General features: G+C 46.1%; 1 protein-coding gene across 2 annotated transcripts in view; it reads left to right on the forward strand.

Annotated features, from left to right (window-relative positions):
• Pitpnc1 (phosphatidylinositol transfer protein cytoplasmic 1) overlaps positions 1-18,551 on the forward strand; it is a 271,966-nt gene that overhangs the window by 240,958 nt on the left and 12,457 nt on the right. For both annotated transcript variants that reach the window (XM_038326594.1, XM_038326595.1), the window contains exons 7-8: positions 5,166-5,321; positions 14,752-14,815. In XM_038326594.1, the coding sequence (XP_038182522.1) occupies positions 5,166-5,321; positions 14,752-14,815 (220 nt within the window). The remainder of the gene's footprint in view (positions 1-5,165; positions 5,322-14,751; positions 14,816-18,551) is intronic.

Consider the following 18,551-nt stretch of genomic DNA (forward strand, 5'->3'; position numbering starts at 1 on the left):
ATTGTTAATTGCTTCTTCGACACTGAGCTATGGAAAAACAAAACACCCTTTTGGTGTTTAATTTTAAAAGTAAAATGTGGCAGAAAGAACAGTGGGTTGTTGGGAAGGACCTATGATCTGCAGGTGAAATATCTGATATTTCTCAAGTCTCGGTAGCTTTATCTCGGAAATTGAGGACATGGAACCAAATTTTCACTGTCCACTTAAAAAATTCTTTTCTGGGGTTGATGGAGGCAAAGGCACCTGCTGCCCTGAGTGTGATCTCCAGAACTTCATGGGGAGGGAAAGAACTGACTCCCATCTCGTCCTCTGACTTCCACATATGAACCACGGTGTGCATGTGTGTGCACACATTAAAGAAAAAATTTTTAAATATTTTTGGCTTATTTAACTTTATTTTATGTGCATTGATGTGAAGGTGTCAGATCCCCTGGAACTACATCTTCAGACAGTTGTGAGCTGCCATGTGTGTGCTGGGAATTAAACCCGGGTCCTCTGGAAGAACAGTTAGTGCTCTTAACCACTGAGCCATCTCTCCAGCCCCCATTAAAGAAAATTTAAATGTAAATTCCTACAGCTTTTACATGCTTCCTTTCTGACTCCGGTAAACATAAACTTCTCGTTCACATCTAGTCGACTTTGCTTAACAGTAGCCTGCTATAATTTTATTTACTTATTTATGTATTGGTTTTGTTGAGACAGAATTTGTTTGTGTAGCTTTGGCTGTCCTGGAGCTCACTCTGTAGACCAGGCTAGCCTCTTAACTCTCAGAGATCCCCCTGCCTCTGCCTCCCGGAATGCTGGGATTAAAGAAAGGGTGTGCACCACCACCGCCTGGCAATATAACTTTAAATTTTTGTGGTGTCATCAAAAACCTTACCTTGAGACTGGAGAGATGGCTCAGTGCATAAAGAGTTTGTCATACAAGTGTGAAGAACTGAGTTCAAATCTCCAGAACCCCCAGATACCCAGGGACAGTGGTTCTGATCTGTAATCACAGTGCTCCTGAGATAGGAGGTGGAGACGGCAGAGTCCCTGGGAGCTGGAAGGCCAAGTGTCTGGCGTAAGCCAGCACAGCAGAAAACCAAGGAGCCTCTGTTTTCAAAGAAGTGGTGAGGTCTCTCTCTCTCTCTCTCTCTCTCTCTCTCTCTCTCTCTCTCTCTCTCTCTCTCTCTCTCTCTCTCTCTCTCTCTGTCTCTCTCTCTCTCACACACACACACACACACACACATACACACACACACCTTGGTTGACACATCTCTGTGGTTTTGGCTATGTGAACAATACTTTTCTAGTCTCCTGAACTGATTTTTTTTTCTGAGACAGGGTTTCTCTGTGTAGCCTGGCTGTCCTGGAACTTACTCTGTAGACCAGGCTGGCCTCAAACTCACGGAGATCCACCTGCCTCTGCCTCCTGAGTGCTGGGGTTAAAGGTGTGTACCACCACCGCTGGGCCAGAACTAGATCTTGCAGGAAGGTGCTGCATTTCCCAAATGCTTTGAATTCTCCCTTTCATGTCACTGTGTCTTATTTAATTCTGGAGGATTGTTGGTCTTTCTGGAATGCACATCCGTGGCGTGCCGAAGCTGAGGCTATGAGACCCTCCATGCTCCTGGGGTTCACATTGTTGTGGAGGTGACCAAACTGATACATGGTTTACCAGAACCCCTGGGCTACGCACGAGTGAGTCCTGAAGCAAAAACAGCAGAGACAGACAGAACAAGGGGCCTGCTGGGGAGAAGGAAACTTCGGGAGAAGTTGCTATTATCTGGAACTTGGAGCTGGCCCAATGGCTCAGTGGTTGAGAACTCTTGCTTGCTCCTGCAGAGAACCCAGGGCTTCGTGATGCTGGCAAGTTCTCTACCATCTGAGCCACATCCCAGCTTAGTTTTGTAGCTTTGTCTTAAGCTGATGGTGCCACAGACAGACTCTCAGGAGAGGAACTGAAGGGGAAGGATCAAGGCTCAACCTGGTCAACGTGGAACACTGCTCTGACCCCAGAAGGAATCGGAGATCGTTTGCTCTGGGCCGAATCTGAGTGGCCATGGCTGGGAACATAGATTCAGATTATGCCAAAATATGTCTTCCATGGAGCTGGAGAGGTGGATCAGTGGTTAAGAGCACTGACTGCTCTTCCAGAGGACCCAGGTTCAATTCCTAGTACCTACATGGCAGCTCACAACTGTCCATAACTCGGGTTCCAGGGGATCTGACTCCCTCACACAAATACACATGCAAAACACCAATGCACATAAAGATGAATTTTAAAATTAAAAAAAAAATCTTCCATCATGGATGCCATTACAGGAACAGTTTATAATTCCAAAAATTCGTAAAGTGTTTCCCAAATACGTTGGTAGAAACATCAGGTAGGTGGGTTACCAGGTGAGCAGGGAAATCTCTGCTGTAGGTCTCAGATGCTGTCTGCAAACATCCTTAGCTTTGGGGTTGAAGGAGACTGGTGGTGAGCTTAAAATACATTCCGAAGGCTTTGGGCGATAGCAAAGGGATATCAAGTTAGATGCCGAAGCGTGTGATGATATCTACCAAGGACACCGAAAATAGCCCCAAGGTCATCGTGGTTCTCGATTCACACCATTCTAACACTCTATAACCGTAAAGTTCTCATCAGTAAGTCAGCCCTGTGGAATTTTCAGGTCACAGCTCCAACTCTAAAGGCCGATTGTGGGAACTGACCCCGGAGGTGGTCTGTGTTTCCTCCGGATGCGTGGGTATGTGATGGGGTCCAAGGGCAGCCTGAGAACCCTCATCGGAGGCATCCCTAAGTGGCCTTGCAGAATCTCAACTACACCTGAGTTGTCTGCCATCTGAGTTACAAAGGCTGGGCTGCCACCAACCCAGCTCCTGGGTCCATGTCTTCCCCTCTCTGCCTCTGTGTGTGTTCATACGAGGGGGTACACAAGTGCACATGCACAGAGGTCAGAGGAGAATCCTGTAGAGCTGATCTGTCGGTGTTCCGATATCCCCTGTCTCCATTTCCCATCCCAGCTGGACTTGCAGCTTTTTATGAGAGTTCTGGAATGTTTTACTGGCTAAACTGTCTTATTCCCCCACCCACTCCACTTGTCTTTACTCCCAAGTCTCGCTGGGGAGGAGAAGCCATCATTTCTTGCTCCATCCTGTAGCCTATACCATGTGTGCAGTTTCTTGCCAGTCTAGAGTCCTACACCTGACTCACAGGGTCCTGATCCCAGTAGAAGTGGTCAGATCCAAGACTGTATGGCGAGCCCTAGGCCTGCAGTTTCTTCCTTATGTTCTTGAAAATTATATATTTTTAAGCATAGCTGGGTGATGGTGTCCATACACCCTTTAATCCCAGCACCTGAGAGGCACAGAACCTCAACTCTCTGAGTTTGAGGTCAGCCTGGTCTACAGAGAGAGCTCCAAGACAAGATGGGCAGGGCTATACAGAGAAACCCTGTCTGAAAAAAACAAAACAAAACATAATTGCAGGTATTTTTGTACTTTATTAGTCTCTGTATTCCTTTGGAAATGTCTCTGAATAAATATATATCATATTTATCATATATCTCTCTAGATATATCATCCTCCAAGGATGTCACAAAGTAGCTAGCCTCTACTTGGGAACAAATATTAAATAGTTCATTTAAGCCGGGCAGTAGTGGTGCACACCTTTAATCCCAGCACTTGGGAGGCAGAGGTGGGTAGATCTCTGTGAGTTTGATGTCGGTCTGGTCTACAGAGCGAGTTCCTGGACAGCCAGGGCTATTACAGTGAGAAATCCTGTTTTGAAAAACCAAATACATAGATAGATAGATAGATAGATAGATAGATAGATAGATAGATAGATAGATAAAAAACTTTATCATAGGGGTTCAAGCCTGTTATTCTGTCACTTAGGAGGTGGAGACAGGAGGATCAGGAACTCATATCCAGCCTTAATGGCGTAGTGATAGTGAGACCAGTCTAGGGGTTTCGTGAGATCCTATCTCAAACAACAAACACACAAAGAAAAGAAACAGGTTTTTTTTTCCCTTTCCTGGACAGGCCTCTCCTTCTGTAGCCTTGGCTGACCTGCAATGTGATGTAGACCAGGCTGGCCTCAAACTTACAGAACTCCACCTGCCTCTGCCTCCAGAGTACTGGGATTAAAGGCATGCTCCATCATGCCCAACTTAAACATAATTTTTCTTTTAAAGAAAGAAAAATTGCAGTTTCATAAGTCTAATTTTTAATGACTGTGTTTGGCACTTGCATGTTTATATTTAATGTCGGTAAATAACTAAGCCAATTGTGTTGTATTCTCCCATTTCTAAAATTGGGGTACCTATAATTCAGCTTTTTTGTTTCAGTGTTGGTGATCAAACTCAGGGCCTCACATGTGTGAAGAAAGTGCCCTATGATTGAGGGAGACCCCTAGCCCTCTTAAGTAGTGTATAATTCGATGGCTTTTGTATGACCACAAGAGTATGTAACTACACCCACCAATCCCAGCATGTTTTCTTTGTTTCTTTAAATCTGTGTGCGCGTGCGCGCGCGCGCGCGCGCGCGTGTGTGTGTGTGTGTGTGTGTGTGTGTGTGTGTGTGTGTGAACATGGAGGTCAGAGGGTAGTTTTCAGGAGGCCATTATCTCTCCTCCCTGTGAGGCAGGGTCTCTCCTTCTCCTCTGCACAGCCCAGGTTACTGGTTTTGAAGTTGCCAGTGCTCTGTCTTGTCTCCACCTCCCTCCCATCTCCCCGTAGAGAGCTGGGACTGCGAATGCTACCACCACATCCGGCTTTTTATGTGGGTTCCAGGAATGGAACTTGGGTCCTCAGGCTTGCTTGGCAAATGTTGCCCTGCTGAGACATCCTAGCCTCTCCAGCATGCTTTCTTTCCCTTCCCAGACACCAGTGTCCCCTGTTAGAGATCCTCACAATCTTCCCTCATTCTGGTTCCTAGTCACCGTTGAACTACTTTCTCTCTGTGTGGATTTTTCTCATTCTGGACATTTCATAAAGATTGCTTTTTTTTTGAGACAAAGTTCAGGTAGCCCAGGCTGGCCTCAGACTCGGAATGTAGCTGAGACGATCTTGAACTTCTGATGCTCCTGCCTCCGCCTGCCGAGAGCTGGGATTGCAGGCCTGTGCTGTGTCGCAGCTCTAACGTTGTAATCGTCCATTCATTCGGTGCATCTTTTCTAGGATCCTAAACACTTCAAGTCTGAGAAGACAGGCCGGGGACAGCTGAGAGAAGGCTGGCGGGATAGCCATCAACCCATCATGTGCTCCTACAAGCTGGTGACCGTCAAGTTCGAGGTGTGGGGCCTTCAGACCCGAGTGGAGCAATTTGTGCACAAGGTGAGTGATCAGCCCAGTCCCTGGGATTCAGACAAGGTCACTGCACTGTTGCCAAGTTGAACTGGTAAGCAGGTACCTGTAACTAGACAATGCTTTTTAGGTGAAAACGCATTTTCTTTATGGGTTTAATGTCCTCCCGCCGCTCAGTGTAGCAGTTTTGTATGTCACCTCTCATTCTGTAACCTCCGAATCTATTGGATGAGTATATTTGGGAAGTGGGACTCACAGAATGTTCAGCTCGCTCTGGCAATCAGGCTAATCTACCTCTAGGTAGGGGCACTTGGCAAGAGCCCAGAAGGCTTATCTCCAGGCGCAGCTGCCAGGGATAATTGTCCCTTGGAAGAACTTGCAAACGTGGGCACCAAAAGTAGAAGAGGCCCTCGGAGGCGGAACAAGAGCTCCGAATGGGCCCATAAGGAGGCACACCTCAGCGCTCTGCACACTTCTTTGTTCCCTTACTAAAGAATGATGAACAAGCTCGGAGCACAGATTTCTAACTGTGTGCTCACTTTGGAAAACGGGTTAGCTTTGGTGCAGGAGCTGACTTGATGATGACACCAGCTTTCCCAAGATCTCAAATACGTGGCTCTAAAATAATGGGACGCGAGCTGCCAAGCAGTGCCCTCTGTGACTGCCTTTGTTTGCCTATTTGATAAATAATGAGGCTGGTGAAATGGCTCAGTGATAAGGCACTTGTGGCCAAGCCTGACAACCTGAGTTCAATCCCCAGGACCTGCACAATAGAAGGAGAGAACCCACAGTTATCCTCTGACCTCTGCACACGCGCTGAGGCTTGCATGAGCGTGTGTACACACAGCAATGGATATGTGTTATGCATTTTTAAACAGTTGGGCAGTGGTGGAGCACGCCTTTAATCTCAGCACTCAGGAGGCCAGGGAGGGTGTATTTCTGATTTCGAGACCAGTCTGGCCTACAGAGCAAGTTTCAGGACAGTCGGGGATAGACAGAAAAACTCTTTCTTGAAAAAGGCCAAATAAGTAAATAACGTAAAGATAAAATATATTTTTAAAACAAATACATAAGTAATTTCCAGTGTCATAGAGGCTGGGATGTGGCTCTGTTGACAGATACTTGCCTGGTGTGCATGCAGCTCCATGTTGTTGGGAGAAGAGGGCCTGCTTGTTCTTTCCGGACGCCCTGATAGCTTAGCCCTGGAATAACCACACAGAACCTGTATTAATTAAAACACTGCTTGGCCATTAGCTCTAAATTCTTATTGGCTAACTCTTACATATCAGTCTAACCCATCTCCATTAATCTGTGTATCACCATGTGGCTATGGCTTACTGGCAAGATTCTAACTGGTGTCCATCTCACGCAGAAGATCCATGGCCTCCCTGACTCTGTCCTTCTTCCTCCCAGCATTCAGTTCTGTTTTCTCCTCCTACCTAAGTTCCACCCTATCAACTAGGCCAAGGCAGTTTCTTTATTCATTAACCAATGAAAACAACACACAAACAGAAGGGCCTCCTACACCATTTTTCCTTTTCTGTTTAAACAAAAAGGAAGGCGTTAACTTTAACATAGTAAAATTACATATAACAAAACAGGTATCAAATAAGAATTACAGTTATAATACTTATATTTATCTTTTATCATAACTAAGGAGAACTATAACTATAAATTCTTCAACTCCATAAAAGACTTCAGAAGGATATAATATTACCCAAGTAAACAGAAAGTGCATTGTAAGCAACTTTCAAAACTCTAGAAATGACAGAGACAACTTGCTGCCTGGACAGTTACCCAAAGTTCTTCTATACCATCTTTGGCCTTCAGGCCCATAGTATCCAGCAGATGTTTCCATGAAGCAGGAAATTTCAAAGACAGTTTTGCCTATATTGGCAGTTTTTAGTTACTTTCTTCTGTGTCCTGCAGAATGTCTTGCAGACTCTTTCCTGAAGCAGGAACCCCAAAGGATCATCTCACCTTTAGGCAAGTTCAGCAGTCATCTCTCTGTGGGTCCTGCATGTCCAGTGAAGCAGTCCAAGCAAGAGCAGTTTCTTGCCCAAATGGCTAACCGACTCCATAAGGAGCCTCTTTGATGCCCATCTTCCTTTCCAAGTAGCTTGGTGCTGCGAGGAGCAGATATGTCTCACTATCATGAAAAACCCTAAATTTTTAAGAAATTTAAATGCCATATTCTGTAGTCTTTGAAAGATATGGAGAATGCCTGTCTATCTGAAATATATCTATGCACATCGAGAAAATCTAACTAATATGACTACAAACTTGACTATTATAGATGATTATCTATTAACCTATATTTCTTAATTATACATTACATTTTTAAATGAACTATATAATCACAATACCTTAATCAAGAGCAGAAATATACATATAACATGATTGCCCTTAAATTTATATCAATAAACCAAGATCCATATCAATGTAAATTATTCATATCTATATCATATCCCTCTTTAAATGTAAAAGAACATTTATAAACAATGTTTGGGAATATGGGCATAGATTTTTTTTCCCTCAAAACTGCTTTGTGCTATATGGGGGGGTGCTGTTAATCAGGTCTTTCATGCTGTATCCTGTGTGTTAGGTTCATCTCAGTCAGTAGTTGAGTGAAGTATGTTTTTGAGGGTGTTCACGGCAACCTTTCAGGAGGCCTTGGTCCATGAAACCATATTTGCCTGGAGGCAATCCACAGGTTCTCATCTGTGAAAACAAAAGAAGAACGTCTTTTTAAAGCATCATATCCTTAGGCCCAAATTCTGAAGTCAAGATACCTTTACAACATACATGCTGGTTTAGCTTAGCAGCCCATACAATAAAATGTCTCTCTGTACATGAAAAGCGTGTAGTTCTCTGCTGGGCTCCACACACATCCCACCCGCCAGAAGAGGGAGTGGGGGGTGAGGGTGCAGAGCAGTCAAGGCCAGAGGCTACCCTAGTTGTGTTTCTGTTGATGTGAGAAAACATCCTGACCACAGGAAACCTGGCCGAGAGAGGGTTTGTTTTTATTTTCATTTACAATTCCGGTTGCAGTCCATCATTGTGAGGAAATCACAGGAGCATGAACTGGTCACGTCATGGCCACAGTCAAGAGCTAAGATAAATAAATGCACGCATGGCTATTGATCAGCTCACTTCCTCTACTCTCATACAGTTCAGAACTTAAACCTAAGGAATGGTGCCACCCACAATAGGCAGGTCTCCCCCACAGCAATTAAAGCAGTTAAAAATCCTTCACGTTGGGCATGGTGGTGGACACCTTTAATTGCAGCCTTTGGAAGGCAGAGACATCCAGATCTCTGTGAGTTTAAGCCCAGCCTGTCTATATAGCACATTGCAGGCCAGGCAGGGCTACATAGTGAGAACCTGTCTTAATAAAAAGAAAAATCCTTCACAGGCATGCGCATAGGTCATCCTAATCGGGGTAGTTCCTCATTAAGGCTCCCTTCCCAGGTAATTTTGTTGGGTCCAGGGGGATCGTGCAAAGATGGGGACAGACTTCCAAAGTCTAATAAACCAGAAGCAAACTTTATTCCAGAAACCAGAATCCAGGAAAAAAATAAGAAATCTCCATGGGGCACAAAAAGCTTATAGCTAGCTGAGACCACAGCCAGAGGTTTGTTGTTTTTTTGGGGGGGGGGGGGCGGTTAGTCTGTGGCAGAAGTCGGTTTCTGAACCTATCTTTTATAATAGTGGCATCAAGCATTAGGTCTTTACAATCTCAAGGTAAACTCAGATACAGATTGCCTTACTTTACAGTCTCCATTAACAGAGTTTTTTAGTTAAACTAGGGTTGCACTTAATCTGTTGTCTTTCTTGGTAACTTCAGGTGGTGTTTACTGAAGCCCTGTGCTCTCCCCTTTGATGCTGCCAGTTTCACATAGCAGGGATAATGCATAACCCAGAGGTCATATATCTATCTCCTAAAAGTCGACTCAGCTCAAATCCATAGGCTAGCTCTCAGTTTGCAGAGAGATGCTTTGGCCTTGAAAACAGAGCCATGGGCTGTAAAGCAAAATAACGCACTGTTAATAGTTAATCCTCAAGCTGCTGAGAAAGCTGCTGACAGTCTGTTCTCATTCTCCTAGGCTTACAACTTTATATTTCTTTATTCCTACATTCCTATTTCTGGAATCTACGTTTTTATTTTCTTATTCTTGGACCTCTTCAATTCTGGGCTGTCAAGGTGACAATCCTAATTCACCATCACGGAGGCCTCCTGTTTCTGTGTACTGAGCTTGGGTATTGAACAGGAAGACAACAGAGTAAATAGGCTGCAGCCTAAATCCATGTCTGCATCCACCTCTCGTTCTTACTTAGATTCTCTCCCTGTCTTTCCTTCCCTCTCCCTCCCTCATTTTCTCTCCTTTTACTTTTGTTCTTTTCAAAAATTTGTCTATTTATGTATTTGACTGTTCTGCCTGCATGGATGAATGGATGCATGGATGGATGGATGCATGGATGGATGGATGGATGGATGGATGCATGGATGGATGGATGGATGGATGCGTGGATGGATGCATGGATGGATGCATGGATGGATGGATGCGTGGATGGATGCATGGATGGATGCATGGACACCACAAGTACACGTGGCCTGGTGTCCGCCAAGGTCAGAAGAGCAACAGCTGGTTGCCAGCTGCCATGTGAGTGCTGGGAATCCAACCCAGCTCCTAAGCCAGAGCAACAAGTGCGCCAAACCACTGAGCCAACTCTCCAGCTCCTGTTTTACTCTTTGGAAGGAGGCTCTCATACAGCCCAGCCCGGCCTCACTCTGTAGCCAAGGCTGGCCTCCAGAGCCCAAGTGCTGGAATTACAGGTGTGCGTCACCACACGCGCCTCCTTCCCTGCCTCCTGCAGTAGAGTTGGTTTTGTTTTTCCAAACTCATCTCCTTTAACTAGAGACTCATTATAGTGGTCATGCATCTGATTTTCTCTTGCGAAACATCTTTAAATTGCCCAGAGCTCACTTTGTTTCCTTCATGATGCCTTTGGCTAGTTCTGATAAGCCATATCTACCTGTGAGGGTGATGCTTTGGTCATGGGTATTCTACTCCCTTGCCCAATTCCAAACTAAATGAAGCGATATAAGCCCCCACCCCCAACACACCTGCTCTGCTAATGAGGGGTATTTACAGGGACTGAAGGAGGGGTTCTAAACACCTTTGTTTTTTCAGAATCTATTGGGGGGGTATTCAAAAGCCAGCCATTAACACATTATTGAAGCCTTATTGCCAGCCACAGCTGTGTTGTGCTTCATATGATAGGGTGGGTTTACAAGCGCCTTTATGCTGTTCCTTTGATTTCCATGAATTTGACAGAGTCAGCACTCGAGTGTGTATGGCTGCATGGTATTTCTTAAATTCATTACATGGTTTCACATCCAAATCGTAAAAGGACCTCACCACACACCCAGAGGCCTAGAGCATAAACACTTCATTAGAAACGCTTCCCTTGTTCCTGCACATCCACCCAATTAAAACCCTTTGCTTATCGAAAACACACTTCAGCCTTCCAGGAGAGGTTTCTGACAATCACTGGGTTGTTTGGCAAAAAGAAAAGAAGGAACGCTGGAGGCAGTCTGTGAATTTCCAAGAAATGTAATAAGGAATATTTATGGGCGAGGAGATGGCTCGAGAGGTAAAGTGCTTGCTGCCTGAGATCCCCAGCACCAACATTAAAGCTCGGTCTAGGCATGGTAATGCATATGTATGTATAATACACTACCCTAGCATATGTATGTATAATACAACTAGCTAGCCCTGGGGCAGGCGAGGCCGGGGGACCCTTGGAGTCTTATTATTCAGCCAGTCTAGCCAGTTGGTGGTTTCCAGGTCTAATGAGAGATGCCTGTCTCAAAAATAAGATGGAGTCTGGCAAGATGGTTCAATGGGTAAGGCACTTACCACCAAGCTTGCTGACACAAATTCAGTCCTCAGAACCCGTATGGGGGGAAGGAGAGAAGTAGCTTCTGCAAGATGTTCTCCGACATCACATATATGCCATCCCACACATACGCAAAATTAATATGAAAAAGTTTAAATAGATTACATAGCAATAGAAGACGGCTTCCAACATCAGCCCACGGCTTCCCACATGTACAGACACTGGTGAGTGCAGGCACACAAAAGCATATTTATGTGGGATGAAAAGGTGCCCCCATGAAATAAAAGCACATAAGTTGTACTACACATGCCCACAAACATACATACAATATGTGTGTGTATATCCATACACACACATGAGCACGTAGTCTCTTCTTTAGCCTTCAATCCCAGTTTCCCCCTAAGGAATAATTTGCAGGCTATGCAGGTATGAGAACCTGAGTTCAGACTACACGTGCCTATTACTCCAGCTTTGGAGGGCAGAGACAGCCAATTTCCCAGAGTCTGCTGTCCCAGTCAGCCAGCCGAGGAGGCTCAAGCTTCAAGCTTCCAGTTCACTAAGAAACCCTGTGTCAAGGCAATAAAGCAGAGAACAAAAAAGGAAGATGATTGGTGTCTTACTAAGCCCTCCCTGCTGGGCATGCACATCTGCCCACACACACTACACACACCATATACACAAACACACAGAAAAAAAAACTGTGAAGCAGGTGGGTCCCAATTTGGAGGATCTTGAAACTGTCAGTTTCTTAATCCTTCTGGTCCGTATGTGCTGGCAGCCAAAGGCTGACATACACAAATGAGGTCGTTGTCTTTTCTTTTGAAAAGCTTGTGTTGATGATTATTGCCCGTGAGACTGCCACGGCGTGCTGTGGAGGTCAGAGGACACGAGCTGGTTTTCTCCTTCTATCACGGGTTCCAGGGATGAAGCTTAGATTGTCAGGGTACACAGCAAGCGAGCTACCCGCTGAGCTATCTCAAGAGCTCAGTGCTTGCTCTTGGTCAGCCCCTCTCCCATCCTACAGGAATGTACAGAAATGGTTTCATCTTCCTTGTGAGTCAGGCTGAAGCTGGTGTACCAACTACTGGAGGCTCCTGGACCCTCGCTCAGCAATAACTGGGGTGACTTCTGTGGGCTCATACCCTGACGTTTAACTAGTACAGAGCCTACGTTTCCTACAAGGAGTGTATGTGTCTTGATGGAAACAGACACTTGTCTGAGTAGCAAAGATATGGTCTATGTGACTTCTCTCGCTGTGAAGACACACCATAACCAGGCAGCTTATAAAAGAGTGTGTTTAACTGGGGGCTTGCTTACAGTCTCAGAGGGTATTTAATGCCCATCATGGCAGGGAGCATGGCAGCAGACGGGCAGGCATGGCACTAGAGCAGTAGAGGAGAGCTTACATATTACCCCACGAGACAGAAAGAGCTAACTGGAATGGCATAGGTCTTTGAACCTCAAAGCCCACCCTCTGTAACACACCTCCTCTAACAAAGCCACACCTCCTAATCCTTACCAAACAATTCCACCAGCTGGGACCGAGTATTCAAACCTGTGAGTCTATAGGGGTCATTATTATCCAACCACCACAGTCCGTTAACATTCGCTTTTCTCCCTGATGGACTGTCCTCTGCACCCACATCCCGCAGCCAGCGTTCCTCTTGGATGTTCCTAGGGATATAGCCAGGTATGTTGGCAGTGTCAGGAGCAGTTCCCTTGGTTCCGTTGGACTGAGCAGTGAATACATGTGAACAAAGCATCATTCTAATGGCATGTGAGGCACCAAGATAAGTAAATCCTGTAGCTTTATTGATTTTCATATAATAAGAAGAAAAAGAGGTGAACTATTACTGAAAGAGATACAGGGCGGGAGAGATGGCTCAGTGGTTAGGAGCACTGGCTGCTCTTACAAAGGACCAGGATCTGGTTCCCAGCACCCACATGATGGCTCACAACCATCTGTGGCTCTAGTTCATAGAGTTCTGACGCTCTCGTTTGACTTCCTTAGACACCGATTGCATGTGGTACATATACAGCATGCACGCAAGACGTTTGTACACATAAAAATAAGGAAGTAGATGGTTACGAATGGTGCACGCCTTTAATCCCCAGCACTCGGGAGGCAGAGGCAGGCGGATCTCTGTGAGTTCGAGACCAGCCTGGTCTACAAGAGCTAGTTCCAGGACAGGCTCCAAGCTACGAGGAAACCCTGTCTCGAAAACAACCAAAAAAAAAAAAAAAAAAAAAGAAAGAAAAAATGATCTGGGCGGTGGTGGCGCACACCTTTAACCCCCACTACTTGGGAGGCAAAGGCAGGTGGATCTCCTCTGAGTTCGAGGCCAGCCTGGTCTACAGAGTAAGTTCCAGGACAGTCAAAGCTGTTACCCAGAGAAATCCTATCTCAGAAAACATAAGAGGGAGAAGATGAAATAAGACATCTGAACTAAAATATTCCATATTACTTTACTTTCTTGTTATTATCTGGGCCTATCTGTATATGGATGAGGGGCCTTCTTACCCATCCATGCTCATATGAAGGCCGAGGTTGACATCCCAAATGTCTTCTCTCTGTCTCTCTCTGTCTCTGTCTCTGTCTCTCTGTCTCTCTGCTCTCTCTCCTCTCCTCTCTCTCTTTCTCTGTCTTTATCTCCCCAGCTTTTTAAGATTCCTCTAGATTACTGACGACATTTGTTTGTTTGGTGGGGTGGAGAGCTGGGGAGCCATGGCACATGAGGAGCTCAAGGGTCCCAGGGAGTGATGAAGGTAGTATCTATGTGTTACTTTATTATTAATAAAAATACTGTCTTGGCCCTTTAAGAGAACAGAAAATTAGGTAGGTTGAGTAGACAGAACAAAATTGTAAAAAAAAAAAAAAAGAGTGGCCAGACAATTCAGACAGTCACCATAGGAGTCGCCATGCTTCTCCTCTCCGAGATGGACACAGGTTAAGATCTCTCCTGGTAAGCCACCCCTCGTGGTGCTATATAAATACTAAATATGGGTTTAAAGCAAGATATAAAAATCAATCAATAAAAGCTACAGATAACGGGCAGGGGCCAGGCCGTATTAAAAGAATACCGTTTCCGTGTAATTATTTGGGTAAAGCTAGCCGGGTGGCGGGACGCGGCCCCGCTGCTCATTCTACACAGGAGAACTTTCAGGCATCTATTCTCAGCACCATTTCCACCAACTGAACTCATTTCCACCCAGGGATTGAACTCGGATAGGCACCTTTACCCTCTGACCTCTCTCACTGACCCCTGGGTATGTTTTGAGACAGGATCTCTCACTAATCTTGGGGCTCACTGACAGGCCAGACTGGCTGGCCGGAGAGCCCCTGGGGAACCCCCATTTCTACTCTCCCCAGCACTTTCCAGTTACAGGCATACATAACACATCTAATTTTTACATGGGTGCCAAGATACAAACTCAGGTCCTCATGCTTACATAGCCAGTACTTGACCCCCGAGCCATGTTTCCAGCCCCTCATCCCCCACCCAGACAGCCTTGATCTTAACCAGTATTATCTCAACCTCCTTCTCTTCCTTCTCAGGTGGTCCGAGACATCCTGCTGATTGGACACAGACAGGCCTTTGCGTGGGTCGATGAGTGGTACGGTAAGTCAGATGACCCAGAATAACTTGGAGAACAGTTTCATAATACGTTGACTCGGTTTTCAGTACACCCAGCTTCAAGTGTAACCTAGAAGGACAGCAACGGAGGGCAGGTCAGTGCTTCCTGTATTGGAAACACCTCTGTCTGGTGAGCCTAATAGAGATGTAATTATAGAAGCTTGGTCTGAAATAACCACAGAACTATTGACCAAGAAGGACCTTGACTTGCTTGATGCTCATCGACCGTATACACGGGGCTCCATTGCTCTCTGTGGGATGGATGTCAAACCCATCCTCATTTATCCCAAACTTTAACATTATCGGAAGCATCTTATTGATGCAGGGAACACTTGGAACAGTCCCTCATCAGACATATGCAGGTTCTCTAAGAAGTCAAACACAGATGGAGACTTATGTGTCTAGATGATTCTAACGGAAAGTATCGTCCTGGCTTTTTGGTTTGGGTTTGGGTTTGGGTTTGCTTTTCTTTAATGTCATGCGAAAATTTTAAACAAGTTCTGCACATCGTCAGTAAATGAAAACAAGGTTTGCTTGGTGCCATGATGAATGGACCACCTCCTCCTCCCCTCCCCCGCCCCGCCCAGCCCCGGATGCTCGGGCCAGCGGTTGTGTGGACATGAGTCCTCTGCTTTCCCCGAATCCGTCATCAGGTGGCCTGTGTCCTTGGCTATAAATAGAAGCAAGCACGCCCAACCGGTGACTTAGGATCGCGCTGACTTTATTTGTCTGTTGTCCCAAGTCACATTATTCCTCCTGGGTGTAACCTAGATTGTATTTTGGACTTTCTCCATCCCTCTTCCACCCATGCCCTCAGTTCCCACAGCAAGGGCTAACCCCCTCCCCAACCCCATCTTTAAGAGAAAGGCTACATTGGACAGAACGGGTAGGGGCAATGTTTGACATTCATGCCGGCAGCTGCTTTTCAGTGCCGTTTTAAAGGCATGGTCCTCTGAGCTGTAGGCTCGATTTGTTCAGTTTTCTGTTTCCGCTCTCCCAGATCTGCACCTACTGATAAGTATGTGCATCATCCTGGTTTGTCTCAATGCCCATCACAGCTCAGATTTCTGTGTCACACACCCCCAGGACGTTTTTCATGCACTACGCTGTCAGGAAGATTTCCCCAAGTCCTGTCTTTTATGGAACAAGGGGATGGAGAGGATTCTGGGATTATTTTCTCTGGTCTTTAAATTTTTTCTGGGTGTTTTTATTTTGTTGTTATTTTTGGATTTTGTTCACTGGGAAGCAAGTCTCGGAGGAAATGCAGACCTTTTCCCAATACCCATCCCACATACACACATAACACACACAGAAAGAAAGAGAAGGAAGGAAGGAAGGAAGGAAGGAAGGAAGGAAGGAAGGAAGGAAGGAAGGAAGGGAAAAAGAGATGAAGTAATGCCTAGCCTCTCTTGATGTGTCTGTCTCATGGTTCCCTTATTGCCATTCCTAGGAAATATCACAAGGCTAGGCCTGCACTGATTAGATGTTTGACCAAAGGACAGGTACCTGGAGGACCCAGAATCTGCCACCAGAGGTTTCCACTAGGTTTCTCTAACACCGGAATGCTACTGAAGACTTTTCAGAAAAGCAATTTTAAAAGGGAGGGCTGGACTCTGCTCAAGGTGCCAAGACGTCACAAGCCTGCCCTTCAAAAAGGAGGGTTTTGGGGCCAGCAAGATGGCTCAGCCGGTAAAGGCATTTGCTGCCAAACTGGTGACCTGAGTTCAATCCCCAGAGCCCACGTTAAAGGTGAAAGGAGAGAACTGGCTCCACAAAGTTGTGCACTAACACCCACACAATACCGTGACACTGTGCATACATAAACAATCATAATAAAAAAGAGAAGGCTTTTTGGTTTTTTTTCTTTAAATGAAAAAAAAAGATTGGCAACCAACCGAAATGAGAGTGGGTGTCCAGTAAAGAGAGACGGAGGGTGAACATGGTTCTTTCCGCCTCAGCTAAGCCTGCAACAAGGACGGGATGCCTTAAGGGCATTTAATTAAGTGAGAGAGAGAAAGAGACTTGCCTAGCATATGCAAGGTTCCTTCAGAATTCTCAGGTTATTGCAGGAGCCTGAAGCTAGACTAATATGAGATGAATGAAACACAGGCACTCAGCTCGAAGGTCTTTAAGGATTCCTGTTTACTCACTGAGGACGACTTAGGGGAAGGAGTCTGTTGATCACAAAACCCTCTTGGAGGCTGAGTTGTGGTTGGAAGGCATAGGGTTGGTAGATGCAGACCATCAGGGCGCCTGTCCACACCAGAGTGGTCTCCACCCCTGTGTCCACCAGTCCCAGTCCCAACCCAAAACAAGCGGCAGCCTTTCGGGCAGCAAGGGGTCCGAGAACCACACCATCAATTTGGTGTAAGCTCTTTGCAGACCTCAGCAGCCCAGCTGAGCTGCAGGCCTGGAACACAGTGGCTCCTTCATTACCTGACACAGACTCTCAGAAATTAAATGAATAGAAAACAGGCCCTGCCATGGAATGTCTCCTCGGCCACTTACTGACTCGAGGTGGTACAGGAACTATGGGCCTTTCAGATAGTTGGGTGTGTTATTACCAAGGTAAAGTCCAAACCAAGATAACCCTTCAGGTGGGTACCTGGGGTTGCTTTTTTCCCCTTTGGTCTTGCACAGGCTGCGAGACCTTCATTAGTAACAATGGACAAGGTCCATGAATGGCTCCTCCTCTGGAGCCACTTCCAATCCTGGATCTTAAGCCCAGGTCCCTGGTGCTGCAACCCTCCCGCCTCTCCCGGGCGTTTGTTAGAGATGTGCATTCTCAAGTCCCTAGCCCGCTGTGGTTCCCAGTAGCCCTCCAGGTGGCTCTGAACTGTTGGCTCACAGCTGGGATGTAAGCCAGAATGGCTTGCAAGTACAGCTTAAATAATTCATTCCAAATAGAATAGGCTCGAAGAATCGAAGGCATCTTCAGTACCAGCACTAAGTTCTGGTGCCTCAGAAGAACGAGAAGAGAAGAAATAAGACCCCCCCCCCCTTAAACAGGTTGTATTAGGAAAGGGTCCCCACTTCCGGGCAGACTCGGCAGACTGTTGGGGCGGGTTTGGCGCCATCCACCTCCTGAGCCGTTAGATGTCTGTGAGGTACACACTGTCCATCCTTGAGCACCATCACAAGGCCACCCTGGCTGCCTCGCTCTCTCTTACAAATTAGACTTCCCCCATTTCCAGTGCTTAATTCTGAGTGGAGAAAAGACATTGCCAAGGATGGTGATCTTCCCTCGCCCAAGGATTTATTTCCACCATCTCTTCAGCATTCTTGGGAGTCACGAAACGATTTCCTAAGCAGATTTTATTCTGCTCATGTTCATGGTAAAGTATCGGCCTGTCCATGCTGGAGGAGTTGAGTTTGCTTCCCAAAGCCCTGATTGGTCTTTATCTGTGAGCCTTGAGCCTCTCTGCGTGACTAGAACACTAATCAGCCGAGCCATAGCGCATTTCAGGAGATGGGGTGCGAGGGGAGGCGGATAAAAATAGCCAGCCCGGCTTCACAAAAAGCACGGATTTGCTCCTCAAATCTGGACAGTATTTTCAGAGAGAGACACACTGAAGATTGCCACAGGGACCCTGTGACGGAGGGGCACCTCACGATTGTCTTTGAAAACCTGACTCGTCCCCCAAAAAGTATGTGGGAGGCTGATTTCGGGCTGGTAGATGAAACAGTCTTGTGAAGTCACTTCGAAGTCAAACCAGAGTCC

This window comes from Arvicola amphibius, chromosome 4 (genome assembly GCF_903992535.2).
Source record: "Arvicola amphibius chromosome 4, mArvAmp1.2, whole genome shotgun sequence".
In the NCBI taxonomy this organism is placed as follows: domain Eukaryota; kingdom Metazoa; phylum Chordata; class Mammalia; order Rodentia; family Cricetidae; genus Arvicola; species Arvicola amphibius.